This window comes from Saccostrea echinata, unplaced genomic scaffold, assembly GCF_033153115.1.
Source record: "Saccostrea echinata isolate AGI-Se365-2 ecotype Australia unplaced genomic scaffold, CSIRO_AGI_Sech_v1 ptg000033l, whole genome shotgun sequence".
Classification (NCBI taxonomy): Eukaryota; Metazoa; Mollusca; class Bivalvia; order Ostreida; family Ostreidae; genus Saccostrea; species Saccostrea echinata.
Window position 1 is genome coordinate 5,970,335 of NW_026889782.1, and position 27,837 is coordinate 5,998,171.

Genomic DNA, 27,837 nt, shown 5'->3' on the forward strand with positions numbered 1-27,837 from the left:
ATATTAGCGAGCGCAGCGAGCGGCGCGAAGCGCCGCTCGTCACTGCGAGCTCTAACGACAACGCCTGGGCGAAGAGAAAATTCGGAGTACTGCACATTCATTCAATAGAATTTTTTTCCGCAGTAATTCTGGACCCACAATGCATCGCTTGTTGTTCTCGCTGCTAACTTCGTTCGCACGGTAACAACAACTAAAAATTCACAAAAATAAACTCACCTTAATTTAATGGATATTGCAAACAGATAGTAGTTTAAACGTTTTTTGTTAGAAGTTTTGCACTTTTCAAACTTCGTTTATGAAATGCAGCTAACATACGACGTCATGCGACGTCACAGTCTAGACGTTGCAAATGTATCGTGCGGTTTGAAGAGGCGGATCTAAGTGAACAATGCGCTCGCCCCAACGGTCGCACCGTCAACATATTACTTATAGCGAGATCTAAAGACAACGCCTGGGCGAAGAGAAAATTCCGACTTGCACATTGATCCAAATGATTGTTTTTTCGCAGTAATTTCTGGACCCACAATGCATCGCTTGTTTAAGCTACGTTCTCGCGAGAATAACAATGAAAGTTCAGCCAAAAATAAACTCGCCTTGATTTAATTAATATATATGTTGCAGATGAATAGTACATAAAACTTTCTTCGTTAAAGTTAGGATCGACTGTTCATGCTTCGGTTTGGCAATTCAACTTATAAACGACGTCATGTGACGTCAGAGTATCTAGACGCACCAATCGCCACGTGCGGTTTGAAGAGACGGGTCTAAATAGTAAATAGTACACTGAAAAGATGAATCTGCGCTCGCCCTAACGGTCGCACCGTCAACATATTAAGGATATATTAGGATATACAGAAGAGGTATCAAACTTATATAGAGGATATGCAAGAGCAATATCTTACTTATATTAAAATCATATATACATTGTAGGATATACAAGTCCGGTATTATGATTATATTATAACTGTATTAAGGATATACAAGAGCCTTCTCATACTTATTTTAAGGATATATTTAAGGATATATAACAGCAATATCATACTTATATTAAGGATATATTTAGGATAAACAGAAGCGATATTATACTAATAAAAAGGATATATATGAGCAATATCATACTTATATCAAGGATATATTAAGGATGTACAGGATGGATGTCATAATTATATTGAGGATATATGTAGGTGATACAGGAACTGTTTCATGCTTATATTTGGGATTAATTCAGGATATAAAGGAGCGGTATCATATAACACTAATGTAATATGCACGATATACAGGGGCGATGTTATACTTATAATTGAGGATGTTATACTTATATTGAGGATATATGTAGGTGATACAGGAACTGTTTCATGCTTATATTTGGGATTAATTCAGGATATAAAGGAGCGGTATCATATAACACTAATGTAATATGCACGATATACAGGGGCGATGTTATACTTATAATAAAGATATTTTAGGATAACAGGAGCGCTTAAAAACTTATATAAAGGATATTTTTAAATATAAAGGCACATTTCATACTTTTTAAAGGATTAATTCAGGATATATAGGAGTGGTATCATACTAATTTCAAGTATATGTTCAGGATGTTCAACGTTGTTTCAACGTCAAATATCAACATTGAAAAAAGGTTGAACATTGGTTGAAATTAGGTTGACTTTTGGTTGTACAAATATTGATATTTGGTTAAAATCACGTTGAATTCATATTGAGTTTTGCTTTATAAACAAATACATTTCAAATTCTAATAAAAGTTTTTATTAAAGTTGCAAAATATGTAAGTTGTAATTCAGTATTAAAATCCTGAATGAATTTATTTTAAACTGTATTTTAAAGACAAACTCAAATCCAGGATCCAATCACCGAATCTCAAAAATTTAAACAAAATTTATTTTCCTGGTGAAAAGGGGGTCACTGTAATCATATCCAGGTTCATCATATCACGCATCTGTCTAAAACTAAGTTCCACAAAGTGGCGGATACATTGATTTTAAATCACGCGCATAGTTAAGTCCCAAAAAATGACTCGCCGGTCGGAAAGAAATGAACAGGAAGCTCCATCCTCTAATGCAAAGCCTATTAACAAAAGAGATAATGATGTGAAAGTCATTTATTTCATAACTCGTTATTTCAAATGATAAAAATATACATGAATAATTAAAAAAAAAAAACAGACAAAAGTACATGTACTTATACTTGGAATCAATGAAAAGAATTGTATTTGTCCTCGTGTCAAAATTCATAACAGTATGATTATAAATAATTATTAATGAAGACAAATGTTAAAAACATGGATGTGTACATACAAAATGTTGCATTCCTTTGTATTTTTCGCGGGCGAAGGATCTGATCTTATCATGGCATCAATTACGTCTCAAAGCCGCCAGTAGTTGATGGAACTTTACGGCCAAGGGCCAACTGCAATTAAATTGCATATTATATTAACTTCATATGCAAATGAATATCATCAAAACACGTAAACACACGAACAAATGATGTGCATTTCACACAGATTACAAATAAACTTACAAAACAAGAATAAAATGCTGTTTGGATACTAGAAAATCTAAATTTCTTCTAAATCCATGAAAAGGAAATTTTACTTACTGAGCACACTGATAATCCAGCCTTAATCCTTGTGCGTGGCTTATAAAATACATAATTTATGAACAGCAAGAAGATGCACACTTCTTGTCCATCAGTTGAATTCAAATTCTGACCTAGATAAGCTGCAAACAACTACTCTGTATCGCTGCCCAGCAAGAAAATTGCATAACAAAGTTATCATGACACTGACCAGCTAAGCTAGAACCACTCCTTATCTGATGCCTTGAAAATAAATTTGGGGCGTGGATCTTAAGTAATGTAAACTGATCGGGGTTAATTGTTAGTGTAAAAATTGTTAAACCCTTTTGTAACCTGTTTATTAGGTCACCTGAGTCACTCAGGTGACCTATTGCTATCACTTTTCGTCCGTCGTCGTGCGTCGTGCGTCGTCCGTCGGTCGTAAACTTTTGAACATTTTCAGCTTCTTCTCTGGAACCAGTGAACCAATTTCAACCAAATTTGGCATATAGCATCTATGGGTGAAGGGGAACAAAAATTGTGAAATTCGTGGCCCCTGCCCCCCTGGGGCCTGAGGGGTGGGGCCAAAACCATCAAAATTAATGCAATCTTTAAAAATCTTCTTCTTTACTCCTGGACATCAAGCAGTCAAACTGTTGGCATGATTGTAATAAGCATTGAGCCCTCTACCAAAATTGTGAAATTCATGGCCCCAGGGTCAGGGGTTCTGGTGCTAGGGCGGGGCTATATAGATCATATAGTGAAAGTGCATTATTTCTTTGAAAATCTTCTTCTCTACTCCTGGGTATTATTTAAACAAATTGAATACATAGTTATGATGAGCAAGGGTGACTCTACCAAAATTGTGAAATTCATGGCCCCAGGGTCAGGGGTTCTGGTGCTAGGGCGGGGCTATATAGATGATATAGTGAAAGTGCATTATTTCTTTGAAAATCTTCTTCTCTACTCCTGGGTATTATTGAAACAAATTGAATATATAGTTATGATAAGCAAGGGTGACTCTACCAAAATTGTGAAATTCATAGCCCAAGGGTCAGGGGTTCTGGTGTTAGGGCGGGGCTATATAGATCATATAGTGAAAGTGCATTATTTCTTTGAAAATCTTCTTCTCTACTCCTGGGTATTATTGAAACAAATTGAATGCATAGTTATGATAAGCAAGGGTGACTCTACCAAAATTGTGAAATTCATGGCCCCAGGGTCAGGGGTTCTGGTGCTAGGGCAGGGCTATATAGATCATATAGTGTAAATGCATTATTTCTTAAAAAATCTTCTTCTGTACTCCTGGGTATTATTGAAACAAATTGAATACATAGTTATGATAAGCAAGGGTGACTCTACCAAAATTTTGAAATTCATGACCCCAGGGTCAGGGGTTCTGGTGCTAGGGCGGGGCTATATAGATCATATAGTGAAAGTGCCTTATTTCTTTGAAAATCTTCTTCTCTTCTCCTGGATATTATTTAAACAAATACATGGTTATGATAAGCAAGGATGCCTCTTCCAAAATTGTGAATTTCATGACCCCTGGATCAGAGGTTCTGATATTAGGGCGGGGCTCTATTTATTATATAGTGAAAATGCATTAATGCTTTAAAAATCTTCTCTGCACCTGGGCATATCAGAGGCAAAAATAGTAAAAGTTTAATAAGGAAGGGTATTTTTACCAGATTTTTGAACATCAGAACCATTTGATCAAGTGTTCTGGTCCAGGCCAGGGCTCTGTTAATTTGTATTCTATTGAGAGGAGTTATTCCCCTTTGCCATTTACTTATGTTAATTAATCACTGTAAATAATGTACTTGAGAGGTTAATAGAATAAGAGAATTATGCAAGAATTTTTATTGTAAAATACAAAAAGTACTTTCATAGTTTTAATGATCAGGTAGACTTGTAAGTAACAGATAAATAAAAATGAGACAAAAATAACTTGTCTTATTAAATGTTCATCAAAGACCAAGAGAGGCCAATGTAAGAGATTTCAACAAGGAATTAAAAGAGTACAGAAGCACTGATTATAAGTTTGTTTATATACTGTCTGGTGAGAGTGATAAATGGGGAACAGATTAGAACCTAATTTATGTACTGTTAATGAACACTAGACTAATTATTTTGTTGATCCTGATCACCCTATTTTTCTTGCTTTTGGGCAACAAAGATTCACCTTTCAGTTCATTTTATACTCTATGGATCCTCTAAATTGTTGTATTATACTCAGGTGACCGTTAAGGCCCTTGGGCCTCTTGTTTTAATGTTTTTATATATTGTGATAGGAAAGATTATAGTAATATATCTAATACAGTTTACTTTTTTCTTTCATATATGCAACAAAAGCAAAATCTAATTACAATCAGACTTCTTAGATCTGCTCCGTATACATTCTGCGCAGGCTATACGACTCGGATCTAAGAAGTCTAATTTTAATTAGATTACATTAATTCGGAATAAATTATTACTTTTATTAATTCTATAGTAACATGGAATTATAATGAAGTGTTAGAGAAGGATGTCATTATTTATAAAAAGCTTATATTAAGCATAAAAAAGTTTCTTTTTTACATTTATGGGAAAACCCTGCATTCCCATTTAATTTACAGATTAACTTTTTGAAACATGCACTTTATAGTGAAGAGTTGAATGTAGATGTCATACTTCATATAAACTCATATTTAACATTTTATTTCAGTTACTGTAAGCGCAATTCTTTTGAAAGAAATTTAAATAAATTTATTCATAATGCATTTCATTTATTGTGAGTAATCATATTTCCTAACAATGCATTTATATTGCCAAAAATTACCATGATTTAGCGTTAAATAACCCTTACTATTTTGACCTTGAAAAATAAGGTGCTTATTACCCATTGTTTCAATGTTAAATTTTCCTCACTTTTTCAACGCTGAAAATATGCATCCTCCACGCTGTTTCAACGTTGAAATATCAACGAACATTCAACTTTGAAAATATGTTGCATTTTAAACATTGTTTCAACCTTAAGAAATAGCAAATAATCAACGTTGAAAATATGTTGAATCGTCAACGAACATTCAACGTTGGAAATGTGTTGCAGCTTCAACGTTATTTCAACATTGAAATAACACCAAACATTCAACGTTGAAAATATATTGAATCTTCAACTTTGTTTCAACATTGAAATATCGAAGAACTCGCAACGTTGAAAATATGTTGCAACTTCAACTTTGTTTCAACATTGAAATACAGTCCCTGAAACGTTCTACTTTCCCATTTTTCCGTTCGCTCACCGTTCGTTCAGCGTGCGTTCACCGTTCGTTCACCGTGCGTTCACCGTTCGCTCTCCGTTCACAGTTTTGCGTTCACCGTTCACCGTGCGCTCGCGTTCACCGTTCACAAAGCGTTCAGCGTTCGCTCTTCGTTCCGTTCACTTTGCGTTCACCTTGCGTTCAGCGTTCACCTATCGTTCAGTTTTCATTGTCATTCGGAACTCCGAAGTGAAAGGACTTATCTTTTTGTAGGGAAGGAGTAACAGGTTTTTTAATTTAATAACTAACATATCGTGTTTGAAGAATCATTATTTCATGTTGAAAAATATCTACGATATATATTTTTATTATTCTAACTTAGCTGTTAGGTTATTTATTAAATTACTCTGGAAAATAAATTTTGTTATAATCACATTCTGTACCTATGTAGAACGATGCTGAAATATTAAATTTAACTAAGGGCAATGTGCAAATACTTCAAGCACTGCAACATTTTGTTGTATTGTTAAAGACGACAAATAGTTAATGGTGATATAATTATCCAAGTCAAATTATTACGCAGCAAAATTACGAAAATATTTATTTCTAACACGTTTTTTTTCAATTACTACAGAAAATATGATAGAACTAGTTCTGAGAGTTATACATAGTACTGCGGATATCCTGTTAATTTATTATCTTTGGAGCGAATTAAATTGATAGTGTGGTTAAAGGAAATATTTATTTGAAATGCACTGCAGTACAGAATTTTCTCTACTATAATATGTAAAGTCTATAGTTATAGAGAAAAAAAAATCTTTCTTCACCGTAACTTTATATGTTTGCTATTCAATATGATTAATACCCCCCCCCCCTTTCCCCCCTAGATTGGTTACTTAGTCAGTGCTGTATTTCGAGAATATTTTAATTAACATTTTTTTTTTTTTTAAAAGTCAAGGTCTTTTTTAGAACAAAATTTCAGTCTCAAAACAAACATGCATCTAAAAAATCACAAAACAATGGTAGTTAAAAATGTACACGTGTCGGCGTTGGTATTTGAAATTGGCAGAGAGTATGTTTCAAATTCAAGTGTTAATGCCCAATGTATTTTATTCATTTATTATTCAAATGTTTGGATCAAATCTAGAAATGATAAAAATAGATGTTATAACTTGTTGGAAATCTTCGATGTGACGAAACTTTCACACCTGCACAGTGTCGAATGACTTTGATTGACAGGACAAGCACGTGGACTTTGTGTGAACTTGAAGCAGGGAAATAAAAACGAGTATGACTGTCAAACAAATGGATATGATTTGTTGATAAAAAAAAAAAAGAAGTTACTTTCACTGTCTGATATATTTAGAAAAAAATTCAGAGTTTTTGTTTGATATAGGTTCAAACATTTAGTGAAGCCTGAAAGGAGGGGGGGGGAGGGAGGGCTGAAACGGAATATTTCTCTCTCTCTCTCTCTCTCTCTCTCTCTCTCTCTCTCTCTCTCTCTCTCTCATTTGTCTGTTTAATAAAAACTATAACAGCATATTACTTAAATATCAAGTTCTGAAAATTGAATTTATAACAAGTAATATGAATATGTATCTTTGTATTATCTTGTCCGAGTATAACCACGGCCATCTACATATACATGTAGAAGTCAGCTCAATAAATTATCAGGAAAAATAGAAATGACACATAATATATTATTTTATTAAAAATTTAAAATACGAGCGTATAAATGCAAAACGTCCACTGACCTTTGTAATTAATTTTTTTAATTACTTTACACGAAATCGCCCTGACACGGAGATTTATGAATGGATGTTACAACCGCTTTAATTCATTCTATAAGTCAGAAGCTTTCTCTGATTTGTTTATACTTCAGCGTTCGGCAACAATTGCAATGTTTTAATGCGATAAAAATCGCGTGATTAAAAACTTAATGTGCATGCATCGTCTTTCTTGGGACAATTTTGGAGAATTTATTTTATTGACTTATTTATTCATTCATTTATTGGATTACTTATTTATTATTTATTTTATTTATTTATTTTTTTTGGCACCTGACATTATAATACAATAAAATAGTTTCAATGCAAGGAAAAGATCAGAGGCATTCCGAATATATCGTTCATCTTGCGTTCACCGTTCGTTCACCGTTCACTTTGCGTTCGCGTTTGCGCTCCGTTCGCGTTCTGCGTTCGCTCACCGTTCAGCGTTCACACATCGTTCACCAAGTTGCGTTCAGCGTTCACACATCGTTCACTCACCGTTCGCTCTGCGTTCGTTCACCGTTCGTTCACCGTTCGCTCACCGTTCAAGTGGGAAAGTAGAACGTTTCAGGGACTGTAACACCAAACATTTAACGTTGAAAATATGTTGAATCTTCAACGTTGTTTCAACGTTGAAATATCAACGACCATTCAACGTTGAAAATATGTTGCAGCTTCAACGTTGTGAAAAGGTTGAGGATTGAACGTTGAAACAACGTTGAACTATAGTTGCTCAACGTTGCAACTTATGTTCCACCTACTTTCAACGTTGAAACAACGTTGCGTGCCTGCTGGGAGTCCATTAAAAAAATCGGGAGCAGAGCAAACACGGACCTCAAAAAGATCAGAGTCGGGATCATGTGCCATGGACGAGTGAGCATCCCCTGCCAACCGGTCACACCCGCCATGTGCTTCTTGTCATAATCGGGAAATAACAGAAGAATCCGTAGACAATTCAGTGTGTGAATAATGGCCTAACAATTAGTATGTAAAACTTTAGTCAGCATTGACTTAATGATAGATTGTATTTGCTGACAAGGTCATTCTATCGACCACAGAACTTACGAAATGATGACTTAAATCGAGATTGTTGATATTTTTGTTTCATCAACTAGTGTGTCAATATCTTGCCTCGTTTTAAAAATTGTTCAATTTAGAGACATTAACCCCGTATGCAGGTGATAAGGGTATATTGCTGCCAAAGTAAGGAAAGTTATCCATCACTTTCATCAGAAAGCTTCGTTGTTTTAACAATTAAAGTCTTTTTCTAGTAAAATATTCAAATATGAAACATATGTGTTAGATTCTGTGTTATTGAAACCTTGAAATTGACCCTTATAAACTGTTAACGCTGAGAAAGCTAATACAGTGTTTTAATATAATTTGCATTAGGGTAGATTACAGCTAATAAATAGCTACCTGTTAGAATTTTAATAATGCTACAATATCCTTCAATCAATAACAAGTTGTTGAACTTTTTGAGAATACGAGCTAAGGATTCGGTTATAAATATTTCATAAAATAACTTTCCGTCCAAATTACTCAGTGAAAAAATATATAATTATGATATCTCAATAATTAACTCGTGATTTCATGGATGTCTTTTTTCCTTTTCACGATAAAAATAAAGTTTAAAAATCACTATTTTTTAAAATTGACTGAGTAAATTGCTACAATTTTAGGGGTTTAAAAATGCCAGTTTTTCTACACTACACAAGAAATCAATATTCTGTTCTTTTGATGTTCAGCTAAAAATACCAAGAATAATTAAAGTTATTGCAAAAATTCATGAAGTGCTGTTTTTTACTCGAGATTAATAAATGTCTCAGAATCCATTTTTAATTGAATTTATACCATTGGTAGAATTCTGGAATGTTAATAAGAATGAACTCTTATGCAAGTACATGTAAGAAGGACAAGTAAAGAAAATTAAGACAGATTTAGGATATACAGGAACAGTATCACACTTATATTAAGGATATTTGTAGGACATATAGGCAGGAGAAGTATCATACTTATTAAGGATAAACTTTGGATATACAAGAACGATAAATTACTTACATTAAGGATATATTAAGGATATCTACGAAGGGGATCATACTTATGTAAATTTTGTTAGCAATACTGTAAATGATCCTTAATTGAAAGAAAATTGTGATTTATGACTAAGGCTAATTTCATACTTTGGACTTTAAGCCCTCTCACTATGCTAGGATGCAACATCCATCTGATACTGTGCTCTGTGTTGACTTGGACAAAGGCTACCCTCTTCCAGACATACTATATTGCGGATACTGACTTAGACGACAAAGTATTGTTTTATTCTCTTCTATCAGTACATGAGTCTGACTCTCTAACTTTATGTTCCACCAGGTGTGGTGGAGACTGTAATTGTCTTGGCTACAACTCCTTGAGAAAGAGATGTTGTCTTTATAAATCATGTGATTCTGGGAATATAACAGATTATGAAGCTGGGTGGACGTATTACAAATCAGTGTTGAAAGGTACGAAACATTTATAGAAAAAAAATGCTATCACTCCTAAATTGCTTTCCCACAGAAGTCCTATTTAGAACTTATAAAAGATAGTTTTTGAATTCAATATACCGCATTGTCAAATTTGTTAAAACGAATTTATAATATTATAAAACAATTTTGGAATTTGTGATAATGAATTGATTCTTTATGATAAATGTGTTCAATTCGTTTTCACGAGAGAAAAGAATCTGCTGATGGATGTAAATAAATGCACTGATGTTATGTATATAAAACAGTCTTAAGTATAGTATTTACAGTGACTTTGTTTCAACGTGTACAATCATAATTTGGGAGAAAAAAAATTTTTCCAATCCCAATCTACAGATTTATTTTATCGTAAAACAAATTTCTTTCATCTTTACATACGTAGATAATAGAAAAATGAATTTTTGAATATTCACTACAAACCAAAGCATGTGATTTTTATAGGAGAGGGATGGTTGTTGTACAGAACACATTATTACTTACTTATCAAGAATAGGAACACATGGCAGAATGCAAAGGTAAGAATTATATGTCTGTTATGTTATATATGCATTAAGCATCGTGACATGAACGTATGCATGTGGCTCTTGGGGCCATAAAACAAGAGGCAGGATCACTCAGTTGATCTTTCATGAACATCATTTATTCTAATTTGAAACCTTTCAAAGGAGCATGATTTACATACATGTAAACCACCACCACCACCGTTGCAAGGGCCCCTCGCTTTGGTAGGAGACTCAGTCTCCTCTCTAATATATTCTCTCTCAGTCAAATTAAGAACATAATGCAGAAGATAGGATTGATCAAATGGCTATATTGGAAAAATGAAGGTCATATAAATTCATGGAATTAATAATTGTAATAAACCCAAATGTAATTACCTTTCAAATAAAATCTCTTGCAATCGTTCATGACAGTCCTTTATATCTAGATTTAATGACAAGTGGAATATGTTTTTGGTCACCATGGTATATTTTCAGACATTATGTAAATTTTCAGGCTTTGCTTGGTATAATTTATTCAGTTAATAATTCACAATGCTGTAATTTTCTTGTCTGTATAGTCTTGTTTTATTTATATCCAATCTATTTATAATGATGACGGGGAAACTTTTACAGATTATTATATAAAAATACAGTTTCTTAATCATAAGACAGGTAGAACGCTTTTTGCATATTTTTGTGCGCCTACCCCTTAATTAATGCATATATATATATATATATATATATATATATATATATATATATATATATATATATATATATATATATATATATATATATATATATATATATATATATATTTCATCCATTGAGCCTAGAGGTAATATATATTACATTGAAACTTTTTTCAGAATGAGTATGAAAAGCTAGGGGCCCACTTGGTTACCATAGAAACAGAGGAAGAAAATTCATGGCTAACACAAATGTTTCTCCCAGCCTGGGATCCTGGTAAAGTGTTGTTTGGGTTTTTTTTCTGTAAACATTCTATTCTAGTTAAATGTTAAAAGTATTATAGATTACAATCAGTACGTTGCTCATAATATGGATGATTATCAGTAGGAAGGTGGTAATATGGATGATTATTAGTAGGACGGTGGTAATATGGATGATAATCAGTAGGACGGGGGTAATATGGATGATTATTAGTAGGACGGTGGTAATATGGATGATTATCAATAGGACGGCGGTAATATGGATGATAATCAGTAGGACGGTGGTAATATGGATGATAATCAGTAGGACGGTGGTAATATGGATGATAATCAGTAGGACGGTGGTAATATGGACAATTATTAGTAGGACGGTGGTAATATGGGTGATTATCAGTAGGACGGTGGTTATATTGATGATAATCAGTAGGACGGTGGTAATATGGATGATAATCAGTAGGACGGTGGTAATATGGATGATTATTAGTAGGACGGTGGTAATATGGATGATAATCAGTAGGACGGGGGTAATATGGATGATTATTAGTAGGACGGTGGTAATATGGATGATTATCAATAGGACGGCGGTAATATGGATGATAATCAGTAGGACGGTGGTAATATGGATGATAATCAGTAGGACGGTGGTAATATGGATGATAATCAGTAGGACGGTGGTAATATGGACAATTATTAGTAGGACGGTGGTAATATGGGTGATTATCAGTAGGACGGTGGTTATATTGATGATAATCAGTAGGACGGTGGTAATATGGATGATAATCAGTAGGACGGTGGTAATATGGACGATTATTAGTAGGACGGTGGTAATATGGGTGATTATCAGTAGGACGGTGGTTATATTGATGATAATCAGTAGGACGGTGGTAATATGGATGATAATCAGTAGGACGGTGGTAATATGGACGATTTTTAGTAGGACGGTGGTAATATGGGTGATTATCAGTAGGACGGTGGTTATATTGATGATAATCAGTAGGACGGTGGTAATAAAGATTATTATCTGTAATAATAAGGATAATTTGCAGTAAGCCGGTAGTATTATTGATGAAATTCTAATATGGAAGATAATGAGTAGGTATGTGGTAATGTTAATAATGATCAGTAGGCAAGTGGTTAAAGGGATAATAGTCAGTAGGTAGGGTGTTTTATTTATGATAAGCCATAGGTTGGTGGTAATATTAATGATAATGAGTCTCAAGTTTTCACTTTTACGTGATTCAATTGTTTCGGTTTTTCCAAAATCTGAAAATCTCATTCTTACATAGAATTGTATCTAAACATATTTCTTATAACTATTTAGGGTCTTTTGGTTTGGCAATTGCACCTGCTTGTAAATGGTACTAAGTTCATCTTTAAATAGTGCTCTGTAATAAAGAACAAGGTTCACTTAGGACCTTTTTGGCCTTGTAAAATTCTGAAAAATTGAAACCGCTTAGTTTTAGTTGACAATGCATTTAATATCATTTAAGTCCTTCTTGACTGCGTATCTGTCAAAAATGTTGCAATTTTCTGGCTAATCAATGTATTATTACGTCAAGAATTACGTCACTTTTTCTATATCCTGAAAATTTCAACAAAAATGGCCAAAAGTTTGAGTTATTTTTTGATATTTCGTATAGAGCGCAACCTCTGATCTAAAATATGCAATTATATAATGATAGAACTGTCTCTGAAGATTGCATAGCATCATTTATTTGTTTTTCTCGATCAAGGGGAGCGCTCATATTATGATTTTTCACTGAAAGAACGCAAATTAGCCTGTTTTCTTTTAAATTCAAGAACACTGGAATTTCACAAAGCCTGTTTTCCAATAGCAGTCCTTTCAGAGAAAACTTTTATAAAGAAAATAAAAGCACTAAGTCTCTACTTTATATTGATGTCTGAAAAGGGACATAGAATTACTAATCAAAAAACTGGAATATCTAAAGTGCCATTTTATGCATTAAGTGAACATTACTCTTTACATGATGACTTCTGTTTCACTTTTGATAATTTTTTCATTTATATCTAAATTTCAATTTGTTTCTTTCAGTCCAATGCAGCACTTGGTGGGATTGTTGTTCACATTGGATTGGTGCAAACGATATTGCCCAGGAGGGGAGATTCGTCTGGACAGAAAACAACCGTGACGTCACTTCCTACTCCAACTGGCATCCCATGGAGCCTGATGACGTCAACGGACAGGATTGTGTCCATTTATGTCGTAAAGGAGTTTGGGGGGATACCCCGTGTCGCCAGGTGTATTCATACATTTGTGAAAAAGATTAAAAATGTTACGTTGTGTGTAAATAACCAAAGTTGAACATTTTTTTTATATAGAAAACAGTAAAAATATTCATATAAATGTCACCTGTAAAAGCGTTAAAAGGAATTTCCTTCAAGTAAATTTGTCTATCATTTTACTGTTGCATTACTTTATAATATCAAAAAAAGCCTAGATGAAAGAAATTCCTCAGTAAGAAGTGCAGATAAAGACGCTTACAGCGAACACGCTTGTAATGAATTGACGCTTACAGCCAAGTTATTTTCATTTCCGAATGTGAACTTTACGGTTATAACGAATTACCTTAATAACGAATCACAATTGTCCATCCCTTCTTCATAACCGCTTTATAAGCCTCTGCCATAGTAATTTAGTTTTGTTCAAAAGAAAGATTTTCCTTAAATTAAAGACTTAGGAACATTACACACATATATAGAATTATTTTAATACGGTAACGTCGTTGTACAGCTAAGATATGAAGATACCATGATATAATGCATCAATGTTGGTTTCAATCGTTTTTTTAATATTCTTTTTTTAAAAATTATTTAAAGGAGATTTAGAATCTTCAAAGACTGACACGGTATCGATTTATTTATGCAATATTTCTTTTTTTATGAAATTTAAGAGATATCAGTCAAAAAATCTGAAAATGCATAATGTAACTTATTCAAATAAATCGGACCCAAATGTAACTCAGTTCCGACTAAATGACTCTCAATGATCGACAGAGACATATAAAGAATCAAAAACACTTGTCTGGGTTTTCTTCTTCTTTAAAATAATCTACAAAATATATTTGATGTAAAATCTCATGAATCTAGTAAACAAAACGCATCGTGATCGTGAGCAGGACAAAACACGGATCCCTGGAGAACACCAAAGGATGGATCAGGTGCCTAAGAGGAGTAAGCATCCCTTGATGACTGGTCATACCCGCCGTGAGCTCTATGTATTGATCAGGTATACAGAGTACTCAGTAGTCAAATTTAGTTAAAGTAATGACCTTACAAATCGTATCGAAGATATCAAACACAATACGACCCAACGACAGGTTGTATTCACAAAACAACGTCATTAAAACGACCGTAGAATTTGCGGAAAGCTTACTTTAAACAGAGTTGTTGAAATACTTGTAAATCAAGTTATATGTCAGTAGCTTCTGAAATAAAAGACAAATGAGAGTAAGCATTTTCTTACATCTTTCGAAAAAAAGTCATTCTCTCTTTAGTATCACATTAAGCTTAAGGCGTTACAATACGTATTGCTTACGTATTGCTTACATAATACACAAATAATTGTTTTCATTAAGGTAATGATGTTTTGAAAACTTACCCAGGCCTGTCGCTTGTAAATTTCCATTGGGGGGGGGGGGTCTAGAACAAGACCTCCGGGGGATAGCTCTAGAGTAAGCTTTCCTCATAGAAGCAGTCTCCGATAGGAAATCTTCCAGGGGAGAAATATGGCTCTAATCGGAGAGTATGCCTCTAGGGGGAAAGTATGACTCTAGGCGGAAAGTATGGCTCTAGAGTTTGTTTTCTTCCTCGGAGGGTAGTCTCATTTTAGAGGGAGGCTCCAGCGGAAGTCTCACTATCAAAGGAAGTTTTGCCGTACATCTATGTACGCACAGACGGTTGGCAGACTGATTAAAATCTCAAACTAAGCATCTCAATGCTAGAAAAAAAATGTAGATAGAATATTAACTGAATTATTTATACTAATATGTCCGACGGTGAATCCGTTAGGGCGAGCGCTGTTACATTTTTGTAATAATTATTCCACAACTTTATACACCTCTCAAATGTCGTTTTGCATTCTGCTATGAAATTTCACTTTCAGTAAACTCCTTTAGCCTGCGTTTACTGCGTCTCGTAAGTTCAACTACTTTAAAAAACGATATTTATCACAAAATAGATATATTCTCTTCCTTTGCAGACTTCCCATGCATCTGGATCAGATTCCAAACTTCTCGGATTTTTTTTCGAAAATTTAAGAAATACCCGAACCGTTTAAATGACGAATTTATTACGTCACATACAAAATCATTTGGTCTGAGCAAGCAACAAAGGATAGTTTTACGTTATGAAACTTGCATCAAATCTTTGTTTGTAATTTTCTTTCAAGCAAGATGTTGCTATGTTTAAGCAACCATCTTGCTATGACTGCAAAGGATTACTGGGAGATTGGAATTTTCTCACGTGGACTGATAAAAATATCTTTGAACAATGTGTAGATTTCAACCCGAATTTCTTCCGTTCGTACACGCTGTCTATGGAGCTGGCTGCGCTCGTTATTAAGAAATTGTAATTTTTCAGAATATGAAAAGCACTAAAACTATTTGTGATATGTTATGATGTTTTATTTATCAAGCTTATATACAAATGTACAAGTATAGATAAAATACTAAATACTATACCCCACACTCACTCTCTTGCAATTATTGTCTTTTAACTCCCTTCCTTATTTCTTCTTTCTTATTTCTGCATAGAAAGCTTTCCTAGGAAAGCATGTCTCATATACTGTTAGTTAGATTATGAAATATATTATTTGTAAATGCAACATATACTTATTACAAAAGAAAATGTATAATAAAAGATATAAGGAAGTAAAAACGAAAGTTTGTACTGATTGTTAACTTATCTATGTTTATGTGAAAACATAATTAAAATTTATAAATAATTATTTTAAATTTTTACACTTGAGCTTAAATGATTGATTGTATGTTTTTTTACGTCCCGTTCGAGAATTTATCACTCCACTTGACCTTAAAGCTTGTTTGATAGAGAAAACGAATCTCCTTGATTTGAGAATGTCAATTGAAATTTTAAGTTCTATTAAATCCTATGCAAGATTCTGATAATTTTTTGTAGCACTCTACCCCCTGGGATTTTGATTGAACAAAATTTATTTTACACTTCGTGAGGATGTCTGCATAATAATATGACTAATCTTTGCCCTGCAGGTCTTGATAAGAAAAGACTTGCGAACGATAGTATGTTTTGCCGCCTACCCAGGTAGCACAAAACATTTTCAAAACATTTTACTGCAGTTATAAAAAGGTTTTTTCAAAACATTTCATAGTAAACATTTTTAAAATGTTTTTAAAACATTTTTCTTTCCCATTGTAACATTTTAAAAACATTTTTAAAATGTTTTCAAAATGGTTAATGTAAAATCTTTAAGGAACATTTCTATAAAATGTTTTGGAAACGTTTTAAAAACGATTCGAAAGGTATGTTTTGTTTGCATATATTAAACAGTTTCATATTACGTTATAAAAATGTTTTTAAAACATAATATAAAACATTCCTCTTCTATAAATCTGTAACATTGTAATGTTACTTTTCTAAAACATTTTGAAGGAACGTCGTCAAAATGTTTTTAAAACACTCTACATACTGCTTATAGTATAATATTTAAATATTTTCAAGTGTTGGTCGTGAAAATGTTTTTAAAACATTTAACAAAACGTTTTCTTCTCCTACAACTGAAACATTTTATTTATGATTTATGCAACATTTTATAGAAACATTTTCAAAATGCATGTTTTTAAAACATTTGTATCATTTTCAATATTAATGCATTTATTTATTTTCAAAGTATGTTGTAAAAATTTTTTCAGAACATTGACTTTAACGTTTATTCTTCTAAAGACTTTAACATTTTATTTAGCATTAATGCAACATTTTGTAATGTAATTTTCAAAATGTTTTGAAAATATTCACGACTAACCCAATTGTCTGAGGAAAAAAAAATGCATAGAATATCCAGAGAAGATTGGGATTAAATGAAAAATTGCTTTTCTTTTTTCAATAATACATTTTTTTTAAAAAGTCTTATTGAGTTCACAGACTTGTAATCAATACAAAGTTCATTGAATAAATTTAAGATACTTTAATTTTAAAAAGAAACAAAATAATAAACAAACTGTTTACAATAATTAACACAGCCTGATTTATGACGGTCTCGCCTGTTTGCATCATATTTCTTAAACTCCAAGGCAGCAGATTAGGAGTGGCTTCACTGGTCAGTTTCAGTGTCAAGATAACCTTGTTATGCAATTCTCCTGCTGGGCAGAGCGTTATAGAGTATAGTGGTTTGCAACTTATCTAGGCCAAAATTTGAATTCTGGTAAACAGGATGTGCGCGTTTTCTTGTCGCTGATTTTCAAACAAGATTTTTGCATCATATAAGCCTGGAGAATGAGCGCTGGATTATTAACATCTGAATTGTGAGTATACTTTAATCAGAGATTTCAAAATATAATTTTTAAAAATAACCTTTATGTAACCAGTACATCACTGTATTCTTGTATGCATATGTGTAGCAAAGACAAAGCTATTATGTATTTGAATTCAATACTTTATTCAACAACAAATATACCTCCTTATCTTATGTTGATCATAATTCAAAATATCTTATTATTGAAACATGAAATCATATTGCAGTTAGATGACAGTTCCAGCAACAGACTTGAATTCCATTCAAATTGCCACATTTGAAAGAACCGCCTCTAGCTGACAAAAACAAAGGCAATTTTTTTGTACGTAAATATCTTTGCTCTTAATATTATTGTGTTATAGTTATGAACAAGCAACAACTCTAATTCTTTTCATAATGCAAATGGGAAAAGTTCTTGTGATTTTATGATTTAATTAAAAAATGTTCTTGCATATTTTTATCATTTAAAGATCTGAAGTAGACGGATTACTTAAACACTGTTGTCTCCATATTTACAGGTTCTGCTTTATTGAAAAGATCGAGCGACTTGTTCAATTCTTTCCGAGGACAGACTTCTTGTGAATTTTATGTGTGCGATTCCATTTACATAATAGCTAGATCCGCCGCTCTGTGGAACCTATACATATACATGTAGATACATGCTATGCGGGATCGTAATTGATAACAGTGATCTAGGCCTGGTTATTCTTTTTATGGGAAGGATTTGTGTGATTCTATTGTTTTTAAATTCAGTGAATGGATTTTTTTTCTTTAAAAATACCTGTTGGGTTAAAACAATATAACTCAGAACCTGTACTGGAAATGGAACTAAAATGTGTTTTGCATATTGCATAAGGGTTTGTATTAAAATTTGTAAAAAAAAAAAAAAAAAATGAATTCGTTCAGTTGTGATTTATTCTTTGAGAGTTATAATTAAGATGAAATGTATTAAAAGCGCTCTTAAAATCATACAAAATGATGTTCTCATGTCATTATTGAAAACGTCTATTGACATTTCAGGAAAGAGATGCCATTGCGACATTTGGGTAAAATGTTTTAAAAACGTTTTAAAAACCATACAAAATCACGTGAATAAAACATTTGCAAAAATGTTCTTGTAACATTTTAGGAAAATGTTCTGATAACATTTGCTGTAACATTTGGGTAAAATGTTTTTAAAACATTTTAAAAACCATACAAAATCACGTGATTAAAACATTTTTGGAAAATGTTTTTGTAACATTTTAATTAAATGTTCTGATAACATTTGCTGAAATATTTTGCTGAAATGTTTTAAAAACGTTTAAAAAACCATACAAAATCACGTGATTAAAACATTTTTGAAAAATGTTTTTGTAACATTTTAATTAAATGTTCCGATAACACTTGCTGAAATATTTTGCTGAAATGTTTTAAAAACGTTTAAAAAACCATACAAAATCACGTGATTAAAACATTTTTGAAAATGTTTTTGTAACATTTTGAAAATGTTTTAAAAACATTTTAAAAATGTTTTTGTGCTAGCTGGGTACCTCCAAGTTAAATTTCAAAAGTTAACACGTTTGAATTCTTTTTTATAATTATATAGATATTTATGTGATTTTTCACAAAACATAATCTATTTGGGAAAACTAACAGAGATAACTCTTTAATTTTGGTAAAAATTGCGTTTATCTTGAATGGACTTTTGAGCTTGATTACTGTTCGTTATCGCTGTATTTAATGTAAACATCTACAGGTAGTGCATATTGAAGTTTGTTTAAATCATAACCATTGGGGTTGGACCTGGCCACAGTAGGGATCAAAGTAAAAGAGGGGAATGTAAAATAATATTCTTTAAAATCTTCTCATAAATAACAGGACATAAATTTGTGATATTTGAATGCAAGCATACTAAAGCATATTCAATTTTGAAAGATCAAAGGCCAAAGGGGGATTTTTGGATTCAATAGGTTGGTCAAAATCCCATCCACTTTTTCTCTGTGGACTGAAGAAGACGTCTTTTGGTTGAAAATCCACAGCAAACTTTACAACAACCTTTTGTTGCTTTTGTTTGTCTCAGGCAATGCAATTGAACTTCCGTCAGCCGTACCATTTTTTCAAGAATTCAAATTATAACTTTAAATAGCGAAAAACAATGTGTATACCTCCAGAATATCAACTTGTATTACAAATTTGTTGACAAACCTGTCATTGTCAATCTGCAAGTGCTTTTGGTCTTTTAACACATTCCCCATGAGACGTCATACCATTTACGGTTGAGTAATTTTTAAAACCAATTTAGGTGCAAAGTAACCAAAATACTTCCCAGACAAATTTTCGTAATTTTCGGTGAAGTAGTAAAATAATTATTGAATATTATGTTACCCTGCGTTTCTTTTTCCTTTCAGTATATTAATTAAAAACTAGGACATTTGACATCATAGACAACTGCTTCCTCTATAAAATTGGAACTCATAAATTTTCGTATCTGGTGATTGGTCATCTATAAAATTACTTCGTTAAAATCATATTTGTTTTACATACAACTACTCTGAAGTTGATATTTAAAAATTGCTAGTGTATCAATGCAGACTTTGGAGACCAGCTCTTCCAACAATCCGTTGGGATTTTTTGGACAGTAATTGTGCTCCTTTATTTATTATAACAAGACTCTAAGTGTTTTACAGAAATAACTCTTCTACTAGGTTTGTTTCAACGTACATTTTCACGCATTTTTTTCAACTTCTTTTTTTCAATTTCGAAAATCCAAAATAAATTACTGCGATTAGCTTTGGAGTTAAAAATAAATATGAGTTTCATAACAAAGTACAATTTTATTTATTTACCAGTCGCATTTATCTTATTTTTCATTCGAAGTTTATAAACACATGGAGTTACGTGAAAACATATCTACACGGACGCCATTTTTATTTTTTAATGAGGAAATAAAGAGGCAAACTTAGTTCAATTTCTCCTGAGTGTTAATATTTCTCTGAGGATGATTTAAATCATACTCAGGATTTCCATTAATGGAACTCTAAAAAGAAAAGAGGCGCGTTTGGTCCAGTGACTGGGACAACGTGTAAACAATATTTAGATGTAGAGGAATACACAGAAGATGCCGATCTCAATCCGATTTTGAATGTTAAATGTATTCGTCATTCAAACTCAAGAATAGAAGAATTAATTAACAAATTTGAGAGTGCCGAAGCTCCGAATTTTTCATCCAATGATAAATATTACGACGGTTCCGAGGCATGTATTTTGAGATGGACCGTCACCATATGTCAACAGCTTGTCAAAGGTAAAGGGTACCATATCAATTGAGTAAAACGCAGCTGACGATATTAGGCGTATGTCATCTCTAACCTCCATAACTCTGTGGATGGTCTACATAACGTTTAGAGGGAAAGAAAACAAGTAACATACACCTGTGAGTTGCAGTTGTGCATGATGTTGTTGTGGCTTTGATCACAGGTCTTGTGGACAGTTAAGAATATCTCCCCTCCCCCACCCCCACCCCATAAAACCCCTCATTGAACCTACGTAATTAAAACATTCGACAAAAATTTCTAGCCAACTCTATATATCACTTATGGCTTTGTCAGGTACATGTATGTAAATTATGGCGCTAGTAACATTGCTTACTTCAAGAAGAATCAAAGATAGTGTATAAATCAGCATGTATGAATATAAATTAAGATTATTTTATCTTTAATTTGAACTTTTTTCTCATTTCAAAATATGTATTATGCATAAACCGGAATTTTATGAGCGTGTGGTCTTTTCATTACGAAGTGTACAATTTTAATTAGTTTTCATAAATCAATTATCAGGAGATGATTCGTTCAATATCAAGAGAAATTGTTCCTGACACAAAGCAGTCAAACAGCTCATACTATGCATTAACTATAGAATACTGTAATACATAATTAATGTGTAAGTCCCTTTTTAACAGTAAACCTTCGCATCGCGACCAAGGAAATACGAGTCATCACCATATACCTATTAATTTTATTTATTCCAGTTTTCTAGTTTGTGCTACATGTTTTACAAACATTGTATCTTGGTATCGATTTTACGATGATGAAACCGGCTTATGTAAGACATTAATGGATGCTTAATAAGGCAGACCAATGATCTCATTTTCTGTTATGAATATTTTGTAAGGTACATTAACTATGTCGTATCAAAGCCGTACCTGTATACGGAAGGCATCGCTAAAGTTAGAAGGTTTAATTTAAAAAAAAAAAAAGCACAAAAATACCCTTTCAAATGTTTTTTTAAAAGATCAATGAGCTTGTATTTATCTGACTGTGATAAATATGTTTGAATAATTACCTTACCAGGACCTGCATACCTTCATCTTACCATTTGTACGATTATTATGACTTTGAAATTGCCATGTAGATGATAATAGTTGCAGAACTAAAAACAGATATACGTCGGAATAACGGAATTTCTTATCACTTATTTTATTTATTATTATATTGCTCGACCGTCTGTCCATAAAGTCGTGTCCGAGACAATTTTGAAAAGGAGAAACATTTACAGCTCAATTAGAAACAAGGGTAGTATATATATAAGGAATGTTTTTAAGTTTTGTGTGAGTTATTGGTGTGTAAATCACACAGACTTGTCACGTAGGCATATTTCATGGAGCGCGCTAGCGCTTCATTAAAAATATGCCTACGTGCAAGTCTATGTGATTTACACACCAGTAATGCATAGTAAACTTCAAAACATTCCTTATATTTACATTTTAAATGTTCAAAAGCACCAAAGATATACTTTTTGAATTATTCGCTGCCCTATATCGTTACATTTTTATTAACGTCTCTGTAGCTAATTGTGAAGTCACTTTAGCGCGAGTTTCTCCGTGCATATTTCTACGCGTAAGTATACATGAAAATGGCATTGGAATCAATTTCAAAGTTGGCTTAGTAGAAAAACACAGCAAATGTAAATATAAAGCTTTATTCCATATTAAAATCGCCTACATAACTAAGCTCCGCCTATCATTCGATAACTTTTCAAACTCAGCAAACGCATCAATTTAGAAGAAAGATTCATAGAAAATCCACTTGAAAAAAGAAGATTATTTTTAACTTTTAAAAGCTTGATACGCCTGATTTTTTCAAGTGCGGACTCAAGAAACAACGATCATGAACAAGGCTTTGGTTTGGGCTTCGTTTGTTACTTTCTTCAGACTTATGAAATCTCTATCAAGGAGCTCCGTCGCTCAACTAGACCTGGTCGACGTGATATTTCATGGAAACCTTACGATAGAATATGATGCTTTTTCGCTAAGTATGTGTTCGGTAATGTGTGGTTCGGAGTGTACGTACTTTGGTGTTGATTTACAAAAAAAGAAATGTCGAATTCATACAGGGAGTCAATCAAGTAGCTTGAAGTTGGCGGAAACGGGATGGAGATACTATAAACAGGAATCAGAAGGTATTATGATTTACAATTACTTCAAATACAGTAAAATATGATTACTACGATCTCGAATGTGAGAATTTCAACATTTAAGGAATAATTTGAAACCCCTTAAAAATGGTAACGGTAATACAGAAAGTACCAAAAAATGATATAACAAAGCCAGCTATTTTGACTTTGTTAAAAAGAAATAAATAACTTGTGCAGTAATTCAGAAACAATTCAAAATTCCTCATAACCGAGATTTTTATGAACACTTTTCTTCAAAGTAGAGATTGCAGAAGGATAGCCGAGAATTTCAAATTATTCATCCTAATATTTTCTGTGTATACGTGTCACAGATATAAAACATACGAAGATGAAATTATATTTTTAAAAAAAAACCTCAAAATATAATTAAACATTCTTCAAAATAATATACTTATATGAAAAACTTATGCAATTTACTAATACGGATAAACATGTAAGGTTATGACGAACTTCAATTAAAAGATTTTATATGTATCCGGAGGAATTTCTTGTTCTGTTACTTATTATAAATTGTCTGTCTTTCCGTGCTCTTGTGTCCGGTCAATACCTTTTAAATGAGAAATTGCAGCTAAACTCGATGAAAAATGGCTTACGACCTGCGGATATGTCACGTACTTTACCAAAGGTCTTTCTAGCAAGTTATAGATCACTGACAAAATTAGAAAGCATTTAACTCACGTCCATTCAACAACTTATGAGATTCGTTCGATACCAGGATGATTATTCATAGTATTGTGGCGACACACTATCCCGAATTTGAAACCAGATGGCAATACGTTCACGAAAACAAACTTCGAAATGATCCAGACTAGGCCATAGGCACCTGACGAATGGTTGGTGTAGTACCCCCCCCCCTCTTTCCTTCTTGAAGTTTTATTAGACACGATGACTTAGCAAAAATACATGTATTTATAGCCTATCGTACCTATATTCCGATATCTGATATCATTTTCCGTTTTTGTAAAGATTTAGAGATTGCCCCTCTACGGTGTATAAAAATACTAAAGGTAAGGAAAAAAATCTTGTAAACAAACAGGATACCCCGCTTCGTGGGAGAATTTCAACTTTAATACATCATGACCAGTTGAATTAATGCAAGAGGCAAATCAAGGAAATGGAATTAATGCAAGAGGCAAATCAGAGAATTTTTTTTACAAGCCCCTTTTATTAACGCCGGGTCAAAATGACTTATTTGCCCTAAATTCGCTTTATTTACCCATTTCCCTTCACTGGCACCCAAACAGAAGGCTGCGATTGTCAGTGTGTTGTATGGAAACACATCCAAGGAGTTTCGATTAGCTATCTCTGGATTTTTTCACTACGTTAAACAAAGTGGTACGTAATGACCTCCTGATTGGGTGCCAGTTAAATGAAAATGGGTCAATAGAAGCCAATCATTCGTCAGGTGCCTGTGGACTGTAGAGTTTGCCCCACGGTTCCAACTTAATTACTTTTTGCATCATATCCATATTATCTGGACTTTCCACCAGATCAAACTAAACTTTTTGATAGATAGAACTTATCTCCAAAAGTTATGCCTTGATATGAACATTGGAGTTCCATTTGTACAAAAAATACATGTACACCTATACATGTATTGATTTATAAGGCAACACATTCAACCTCTTCGGAGATCAATCGCAACTTCTCGGGCCTTGCCGACAAGCGGAAAGACGACCTCGAATTTGTTTCGAAAGCGTCCATGACATCCCCGTCTCAAAAAAATTGAAATAAATGTTGGGTGGTCTCTGATCTGTAGAGGTTGTCTTTATTTTCAATGAATACTCAAAACATGTAAAGGAGGGGCTAATGAACACTGTCCATCCAGTACTTAACTGAATACGAAGCGACACCATTTTGCATAATTAAAATTTTAACATTCGATGTTGTTAATACATTCGAGGTACCAGAAACGCCCGAGAAGATGCGATTGTACGGAGATAAAACATTACAAAGAAATGGCCGCCACTATCATTTTCGTGAATTTCCCTTGCTTGGATCAAATTATATGCATCACATTCGGAAAACCTCTGGAAATAACGACAACATCTTGACAGCCATGGCCAAAATGTTTATCATAAATTCGTTGATTTTGAAAAGCTGTGTCAAGTGCTTGTTTTACCTTGTATATGTCAAATCTGGCTTAAACTGATTGGAAATTATGAAACGCTAATGGTTAATGATATTTTCTTTAAAAACACGTCACATTTTTCTATTGTTTAAAATTTGGTCGAAGCACTCATGTTGGTCATGTGATCACATGCCAACCCGTATTTACATCCTGATAAATCTTTTAAAATGATACCTTAATATGTTGACGGTGCGACCGTTAGGGCAAGCGCAGATACCTTTCAGTTTTAATTTAGATCGGGTTCGTCAAACCGCACGTGACATTTGGTACTTCTAGACTCTGACGTCATATGACGTCGTGTGTATGTTGCATTACCAAAACGGAGTCTGAACAGTGCTATTTTTAATCAATAACGTTTAATCGACTATCTGTCTGCTATATATCCATTAAATCAAGGTGATTTTATATTTTGTTGAATTTTTGTTGCTACCGCGAGAACGTGGTTTGCGGCGAGATGCAATTCGCTAAGCATTATGGGACCACAGGTAACTGCGGAAAAAAATTCACTTGGATCAATGTGCAAAATGCGAATTTTCTCTTCGCCCAGGCATTGCTTTAAGAGCTCGCTATAACTTATATTTACATTTGTGACTGATTCATTATAAATAGTAAGGTACTGAAGTTTAAAACCCATAAATGATCTATTTTTTTCAAACCTCAACGGTATAAATTGAATGTGTTGAACACGTCGATCACTTATGACGTCACTATGAAACTACGTAGATCGTTTTTTGACTTAACAATCAATTTATGGTCACATGACGAACGTGTTTTACACAGGTGTAAAAACGCCTTGTTCAAATAGTGTTATATAAGGGAAAACATTTGCAAATGTAAATATTCTGATTTAAAAAGCAACGCTTCATTATGTTTCCTAATATGAATCAAATAGGTATGGCAGAAAATATTGTTTTCATATATTCCTCATGTTTTATGCTGAGATAAAGAATTATTGATCTTCCTATTCACCATATCATGATTAGATATAATATTCATTTCCGAAAAAGTAAGTGATGCTTCGTACTTCAAACTATTTTCTGTTTAAATCTAATGCTATTGTTGATGAAAATCAATGTTGGGAATTTAACAAAAATAGTGAAATTTAGAGCAGAGGGATATTTCATCTTAAGGTCGAGCCAAGACATATATGAGAATATATGTCTATGGTTCTGGCCGAGGAAAGAAGAATGGCGAACCCGACTACACACCATTCAAATGAATATTAACATTTGGAAAAGAGCGAAATCTTCTATCTTTTGTTTTTTTCCTTTCATTTAATTTTATTTAAATGAATGCAATAGAAGAATAACAGAAAAAAAAATAAATTCAAAGATATATAATTCAGTGAGTCATCTCATGCGCGGATCCAGATGGGTTGGGGTGGGTGGTGTCCGGACCCTCTGGAATTAGGGAAGTTATTTAATGTACATAGTAAATAATTAAATATTGACCTTGGACGCCCTCCCAGAAAATGCTCCCATGTTAAGTTGGTAGGAAGCGTCATACATAATTATGAAGCTTAAGAAGTGAAGGAAACCGGTTTAACCGCTAATGAGCGTATACATAGGAAGAAATTGTGGATTTTCTCCGGTGTAGCTTTACTGAACTGAATTGAATGAAAGTGCTAATCTTTATATTTCAAATGAAAGTTGTACAAGGCAAATGATGTCAGCAGTTTTGAGGAAGGGATCCAAAACTTCAACAGATTAAAAGTTTTAAAACTTTATTGTCAGAGAACAATATTTTTTTTAGGGGGGGGGGGGGGTATTGTATCAATATCTTACGTGCTTAATAATATTGATGAGTAAAACTATTAAAAAACATATATAATAGAAAGAAATGAATAAATCATAAACAAACTAAAATAAGAAAGAAAATAAAATACATGTTAAAACCTGTAACCTTTAATTTGATGTTATGGAAAGCATAAATACTGATGTTCATTGACCATTCAAGTAGTACAAATTCAAAAAAAAATAGCTTTTTTCATACAAATGTCTGGGGATGTATATGAGGTAGAATAGGCTGATTTTAGTGCATAGATGGAAAAGAAGAGTGTCTGTGGAAAAAATATATTGAGAAATTGCCTTTGAATGCGTAGTAGAAAGGTGTAAATAGACCGTATTTTCCATCTTCTGAAGGGGGAATTGAAATATGGAGGGTAGGGATAACTTGCAATGTTTTAGCGGAACTTGCATACTATGG

At 33.0% G+C, this 27,837-nt stretch overlaps 1 protein-coding gene across 1 annotated transcript in view; it reads right to left on the reverse strand.

Moving 5' to 3' along the window:
• Positions 1-11,619: 11,619 nt before the first annotated feature.
• The window catches only part of LOC133198058 (histidine-rich glycoprotein-like), a 73,971-nt gene continuing 57,753 nt past the window's right edge, over positions 11,620-27,837 (reverse strand). Inside the window, exon 2 of the mRNA XM_061334212.1 lies at positions 11,620-12,563. Within this exon, the coding sequence (XP_061190196.1) occupies positions 11,620-12,563 (944 nt within the window). The remainder of the gene's footprint in view (positions 12,564-27,837) is intronic.